General features: G+C 50.0%; 1 protein-coding gene across 3 annotated transcripts in view; it reads left to right on the plus strand.

Moving 5' to 3' along the window:
* The window catches only part of CLUH (clustered mitochondria homolog), a 41297-nt gene that overhangs the window by 26316 nt on the left and 7861 nt on the right, over window positions 1-7120 (plus strand). For all 3 annotated transcript variants that reach the window (XM_017730908.1, XM_017730907.1, XM_008631066.2), the window contains exons 11-18: window positions 820-1037; window positions 1616-1720; window positions 2506-2606; window positions 4001-4153; window positions 4768-4830; window positions 5513-5757; window positions 6534-6618; window positions 7107-7120. The exon at window positions 7107-7120 is cut by the window's right edge and continues 170 nt beyond it. In XM_017730908.1, coding sequence (XP_017586397.1) covers window positions 820-1037; window positions 1616-1720; window positions 2506-2606; window positions 4001-4153; window positions 4768-4830; window positions 5513-5757; window positions 6534-6618; window positions 7107-7120 — 984 coding nt within the window. The remainder of the gene's footprint in view (window positions 1-819; window positions 1038-1615; window positions 1721-2505; window positions 2607-4000; window positions 4154-4767; window positions 4831-5512; window positions 5758-6533; window positions 6619-7106) is intronic.

Here is a 7120-nt window from a genome sequence, read left to right on the forward strand (position 1 = left end):
GTTGATTCCTGTCCAAACATTTAGAAGTTCTTCTTTCCCTGCAGGTAACCTGTCCACTTGATGGCTAGGGAATGGGAAGAATTTATGCTTCTTTTTAAGGCTTTCCCGATGTCCTGAAAGTTGCCTTCGTTTCTAGAGGCTGAAAAAAATCCTGTGGGAACTGCTGTAGGCATATTTGTGGTGGGATGTTTGGGTCACTTGGTGCTGTCGAGGCAGTGGGAGCTGGAGGACTGGGACACGTTGCAGTCGTGTGGTGCTCCCGCCGGGGCTGCCCTGCTGGCAGAGGTGGCCAGAGCCTGTGCTTTGCCTGCCGGGAGGATGAGCCCTCCTGCTGCTGAGGGAGGAGCCCTGCCTGCCGAGCAGCCCGTGCTGCAGCCAGCGCCGCCTCAGCTCTGCCCCTGCCCTCGGGCTCTGGGACAGCTCCCAGCCCAGCAGCAGGACCGTGGCTGCAGGGCGCTGCTCTGAGCCTGGCAGAGCCTGGGCCTCTCTCTGCTGAGCTCTCCTGGCCAAGCTGCTGCTGAGCTCTGTGTGACTGGTCCCGTGCATCTGGCACCGAGTCTTTCTGAGCTGGCTGCAGATGCTGCCTGTGGGAAGCAATTGCTGCAGGGAGATGGGTAATGAAAACCCACTGTTTTGCTTCCTTCCATAATGTGCACTCCTTGGATTTTTGGAAAGCTCGTGGGAAGAGGGTGTATACCCTTCCTTTCCACAGGGAAACTGTAGGGTCTGTAATGCTAACTTGGTGAGATTTTTCCCTGCAGAGCAGAGGTGATCCTCTGGGATTCTGCTGTGCTGAATTGCCCTTTCCCTCTGCTGCAGGTATCTCTTATTCATGAAGCTGGCTGCGCTGCAGCTGATGCAGCAGAAAGCCAACAAGCAGGAGAGCTCCATTGCACTGGAAAATGGTGCCTCTCCGGAGAATGGTGCCGCAGACAGCAAGAGGCCTGAGTCAGAGGATGGCAAAATAGACGATAGCGTGACTGGGCTTGATCAGGTGAAGGAGCTCGCTGAGACCATCGCGTCTGACGAGGGAACAGGTATTTCATCCTCAGCACCAGCCCAGCGCAGGCCTGGTGGGCTGTCACTGGTGGGAGCAGTGCCAGGCTGGGGGTGGTTGGGGTGATGGATGGTGGTTAAACAGGGCAAGCACTGGCTGCCTGTCAGTGTTGCCTGGCCTCTTTGTTAGAGCTGCTCACACCCTGATGAATGACTCCCCCGGGGGCTGGCTGGGTGGGTGTGTCTGAGCCCAGCAAGGCCACCAGCCCCTCAGCTCTTCCCTGGGAGCAAGAGCCTGGCCAGGCTGGCCCGCGGAGTGCAGGGGAGTGGGGCTGGGCAGGAGGCGAGCAGTGCACAGGCACCTTTGGGAACCCCAGGCTTGGATTTCTGAGTGCCTGGAGTTGGGGACGTCCACGGGGCTTTTTGGGTCATCTTGCATGCTCTTATTCAGACTTTGTAGCCATTCTCCTTTACAGTTGATTGTTTTTATAATGTAATTTCTTCAGAATGTGCTATCATTGCTCTTTTTAGTAACAAAACTTTATCTTAATTTAATAGCTAGATCTGTCATTTCCTGAACTCCACATTCATTTGTATTCTGTTTTTCTTCCTGCTCCAGTGGATCCCAAAAGCAGAGAAGTGATTCGAAATGCTTGCAAGGCTGTAGGCTCCATTAGTGACACATCATTTGATATTCGGTTTAACCCAGATATTTTCTCACCAGGTACGTGTACCCAGAGCTGTGTCCAGCCAGCTGCAGAGAAAAACTGTGTTCTGTAGCCAAGACTGTTGCTGGGTTTTCTTTTGCTGGGCATGGTGCAGGGCTCTGTGAAGCACAGAGATACAGAAGAGGGAAGCAGTAATGGATTTTAGTGCTGGGGCTGCCAAGAGTGGGCAGGGAGCGTCTCCCACCGCGCTTGAGGGAGGGCTGCAGGTTGCTGCCAAGAATCTTCCTGTGATTCTCCGGCATCCCAGCTGCGAGACCACATGAAAAGAAGCAGAGGGAGGAAAAAAATCAAATTTGATCCTCATGTAGTAGTTTACACAAAAAATAACAGCTGTAGTTGAATGACTGATGTTGGGCCCTCAGTGAAGGGCTGGGTTTGTTTTAGTAACATTTCAGTGAGCAGTCACGGTGCCCTTTCACATGCACACATCAGACACAGGCATCACACGTGAGTTTCCATGGCTCGGAGCAGTATTTTTTATTGGGAAACTGAGAAGAAGCTCCCAGAGTGTTTCTGGGGGTGAATACTGGGGCAGTGTGCAGGCATGTTGCAGGGGAATGGCCAAACCATTGAGTTTGAACAGCCCAGCCACTGCCTGAACACAGCAGCCAATGCTCTTCCCATCAAAACACGTATAGTTTGAGGTAAGTTTTTGAAGCATCTGTAATTCCAGGCTGACAATTACTATTAACTTCTTACCTGCTCTTACTATGTACTTTGTGTAGAGGACTTGTTTCTGTGAGTTGCTGCGGTTGACGTTTTTTCTCTGTTCCTCTCCCAGGAGTTCGCTTCCCTGAGTCGAGCAAAGAGGAGGTGCAGGATCAGAAGCAGCTGCTGAAGGATGCTGCTGCGTTCCTGCTGTCGTGCCAGATCCCAGGCTTGGTGAGGAGCCGAGGGCCAGCAGTGATGTTGCCCTCAGAGCTTGGTGGTGCAAGCAGTGGCACTGGTGACCTCTGGGACACCAGCTTGGCCTGAGCAGCTGCAGGCTCTGGCACCGGTGGGGGAGCACAGGGAACAGCACGAGCATCGTGGGCAAGGGCACAAGGGGTTTTCCATTTCCCATCTTACATCAGGGCACAATTTTCTCACCTAAATCCAACAAAAAAAATTTGGCACTGGTAATTAAAGCTATTGCTAAGAGTTTGGGACAATAGAGAACCACACAAGCCATCCTCCCTAGCCCTGGGCATCCTTCACAGCTTATTGTTTTAGCTGACCCTGGCTATGACTCAATCGATGACTAATAATTTGAAGTGAACTGGGAAATTGTTTTTACTAATAGCAGTCATTAGAAACTCCCTCTGTAAGTCTTAAGCATTTTGGATGTTACCCATGCACCTGGCCAGATAAGAAATCCCAGTCCCTTCCTGGGACACTTGCTGAATTCATGGCTAATGCAGCTGTCAGACCAGGCACTGGAACTGGCGGGGGAGAACTCATGAGCTCTACTCCAAGAGGTCCAGGAGTTGTTGGTCTTGTGTAGGAAAGGGTTTTCCTTGTTGGAAAGTTTCTTCTGCACTCTAAATCCACTAGTTCTGTAGTCAGCACAACCTTCAGAACCAGCTATTCAGTCTTTAAATAAAAAAGGAGGGGAGTGAGTCAGAAAAGGGCTTGGTGATTGTTGATTACAGAGTTGATACTGCAGTATATAAACCCAAAACACTGCACGGGCCTGTGTGAGAGCAGGTTGAAGAGCAGCTGCTGTAGGAGGTAGTCCTGTGCATATCAGAGAGGAGCTGGTGTTACTCCATGACGTGAATTAAACTGTTTATCAGCACTGCAGCACAAAGTGCATGTGCCATTTCTCCTTATCAGCTATGTGTGCACAGCTCCACGTACTCTTTTAATTGGAAATGTGTTTAATTAGTGACTGTGAGGCCTCTAAAGAAGGGTCAGCCTGCTACTTGCACAAGTAGGAGTTGTTTTGCCTCTGCCTCAAGAGAACGTAGTGCTGCTCCTTCCCTGCTGAGACAGAGCGAAACTGTCCCCAGTGGCAAGGACCTGGCCCAGCCTGGGCTGGCTACTGCAGGTGTCCCCCTGCCTGTGTACCATGATGGTCCCTGGTGGTAGAGCAGGTGTTGCCCACCAGAAGAGTCTTGTTTGGGGTCAGTGCCTGCCTTCAGGGCAACCCTCAGCCCCCGGTAACGAGGTGTCTGCAGTGGCATCAGGGAACCCCTGTGCTGCCTCCTGGTGTGGTTTTTAAAATTTTGTTTTTAAATGGAAGTTATTTCCTTCATGTTTGTCCTCAGTAAGCAAAGTCTGTACATACCCTGCAGGTCAAGGACTGCCTGGATCACACGGTGCTCCCGATGGATGGGGCGACCTTGGCTGAGGCCATGCACCAGAGGGGCATCAACATGCGTTACCTGGGCAAAGTGATCAACTTCATCACCAAGACCCCTGGCCGTGCACAGCTGGATCACATCTTTGTAAGCATCAGGCTTAACATCAGACAGTTCAAACCGCTCTGGCATCATTTGTCCCAAGGAGATTCCCACTTGGCCAGTTGTTCTCTCTGTGTAAAAATAGCTTCAAAAATAGGGGAGGAGGGAGAAGGGCCTGTAAGTGGTGGCTGGGGAGGTTTATTTTTCAAATCCATAATGGCTTTCATAATGTTAGGGACTGTGAGTATCTTTTGAGGTAGAGAACTGCTTCAGGGATTTCCAAATGCAACAGTGAGTAACACAGTTGGATTTTCAGCCATGCATTTTTTAAGTCTCTAAGATGCAGCTGGGCTTTGGATCAAACTCTGAGGTGGTGTGAGTGTGGCTGCCCAGCAGCAGACAAGGGCTGAGCTGCAGCAGCCCCTGGAGCACTGTTGGAGCTGCGCTGAGCTGCACTGGTGGCTTGTGGTCACCAGGCACAGAGGTGCCAGGGGCTCCTCACTGGCTCCAGGAGAGCTGTCAAACGCTTTTGCAGTTCTGTGCTGCAGGGAAAATAGTGTGTCTCCTGCAGATCTCGATAAAAGACCATTTCAAAAGCCCAGTGTATTTTTCCATTTTCTTGCCAATGGACTCAGTCTGTTCTTTATTCCTTTGGGTAGAAAATTGGAATCAGCGAATTGATCACTCGATCAGCCAAACACATCTTCAAGACGTACCTCCAGGTATGACCTGCACTCTGACCTCTTGCCTCATGTGTCCTCCCTAATGACTTTTTTCCACAAACAGAGCTGTTCGGGGTTCTCCTCCCATTAGGCAGTTCCTGGGGGTTGCGTGGCAACAAGAAGTACAAGCTCATTAGCACTGAAATAGGTACAGGCCTGTATGTAAGGGAGAACAAGTTCCCACTTGAAGAAAGCTTTCCCGGAGAGCAATCATTCATGCTTTTCCTCCCCAGATCCTCACTCATTATGTTGGAGGCTTTTAAAAGTGAAATCCCAGCTTGTTTTCCTTGTAATACCTTTTCCTCTTAAACAGTGTTGCTTTTGCCCTTCTAAGAAGCCTTTTTAATTGGCTCAACACTACATATCCTTGTACCTGTTCACACACAGCACAGCAATACACCTGGCTTGGTTCCAGTGCCAAAATCATCTTTGCACTCTCTGCTTTCTCTGTCCCAGGTAGCAGCCCGAAATGTAACTCCACATTTCTGTGTGTAGGCATACACCTAATCCTACATCGACATACCTCCATCTGTGCTAGTGCCATCTGGAAACACTGCCTTCCTGTCCCCCTCGTGGAGGATCTCCCTGTTTCTGCAGGACTGGATGTGTGTGAGGCTCGGGGTCAGAGCAGTGCTGTGTGATGTGGGTGTCTCTCCCGACTCACTCTGCTGTCTCTCTGTAGGGTGTGGAGCTGTCAGGTTTATCCGCCGCCATCAGCCACTTCCTCAATTGTTTTCTGAGCTCCTTCCCAAATCCCATTGCCCATCTTCCAGCTGATGAGCTGGTCTCCAAGAAGAAGAATAAGAAAAGGAAAAACAGGAACCTTGGAAATGCTGATAACACTGCATGGGCCAGCATGACCCCTCAGGAGCTATGGAAGAATATTTGTTCAGAAGCAAAGAACTATTTTGATTTCAGTCTTGAATGGTAAGTGGAGCAGGTGACCCCAACTTCTGCCTGGACTCACCAAATTTCTGTAGCTCTTGTTCTTTAACAGGACCCCCCTTTTTGATTTGTTTCCTGTTTGAAAAAAATTTGTACCCTTGAGGGACTTACACAGATTTTTAATGGAAAGAAATTGGGCAAAGAGTAGGAAGTGAAATTTTGAATCGGGAGAAACCTACGATGCAAAGGCAGCCAGGAGAAGCAGAGGAGGAAGGGAAACCTTTCCTAAGGGTACAGAGGGGACCAGAAGTTGAGAAGCAGAAGTAGTGTAGTCAAAAGTAGTATAGTCTATATCAACAATGATTTAGGCTGAAGGGAGGTTCTGTTCCAAAAAAAAGGACCGCTGCTCCTGCACATGAGCAGAGATGGGGAATAAAGAAGGGGCACATTGTGAGTGCTAAACTGGAAGTACCAATGAAGTGGCCCAAGAGAAAAACCATGGCTAGTTGGATAAACCAACTTTTGGTAGCTGGACAGTGATCACCCCTTCTTGTCAGGAACTGCTCGCTCCTGACCAAGAGCTGAAGGCGTTCAGCCCAAACGCTGCAGTGGGCTTTGAGAACACATGTAGGATTTCTGTAAAAGCACTGCTGTGCTCTGTAGGCTTTCACAGACCATGGGCAAACTCTGCAGTGTTAGTCTTTGGTTTGAGATAGCACCTGGCTGTACAGGGACCTGTGCCTCAGGTACCCACAATGGAGCGATGTCCTTGAGCAGAAACTCCCCTGAGAGCTGAAGCTTCTGTGTGCTTTCTGCAGTGAGAATGCTGACCAAGCAGCTGAAGTGTATAATCTACAGAAAATCACCCTGCTCCGTGAAATCTCCCTCAAAACTGGAGTCCAGGTAAGATCCACATCCTCCTTCCCTTGCCATCATGTTCTGTGCTGAGGAGCATGAAGAGTAAGTGCAATGTGTTTTGCAGGCACAATGTGAGCCCCAAAACGTCTTCGTGGTGTTCATGTTGGAATACAGGTCCCAGCTCTGAGAAAGGGATTTCTAATCCAGCTTCCTCTTAGGGTAAAGTTTCTGGCATGTCCCTTGGAAGAGCAGCTAGCCTCAGTACAATTGCACTGCCTTCTCGCTCCTCTGTGGGCTGTGGGACAACAACAGGATGAGCTCTCCTGTCAAGGGTTCAGTGTTGGCACTGTGGTGCCATTTTGCCATGTACATGTGGTGGTGCACACCTACATCTGACCACCTTGCAGAGTTCTGCCCCAGGTCATGGTACAGGAGATGTTTTGACTGTGAATCCACGTTTAGAATTTTGCCCCTTTTCTTGCCAAGTGCCTATGGAAGTGGTAACTGCCCTCCACTCTTTTTGGTCCCTCCAGATCCTGCTGACGGA

This window comes from Corvus brachyrhynchos, unplaced genomic scaffold (genome assembly GCF_000691975.1).
Source record: "Corvus brachyrhynchos isolate BGI_N302 unplaced genomic scaffold, ASM69197v1 scaffold283, whole genome shotgun sequence".
Lineage (NCBI taxonomy): Eukaryota > Metazoa > Chordata > Aves > Passeriformes > Corvidae > Corvus > Corvus brachyrhynchos.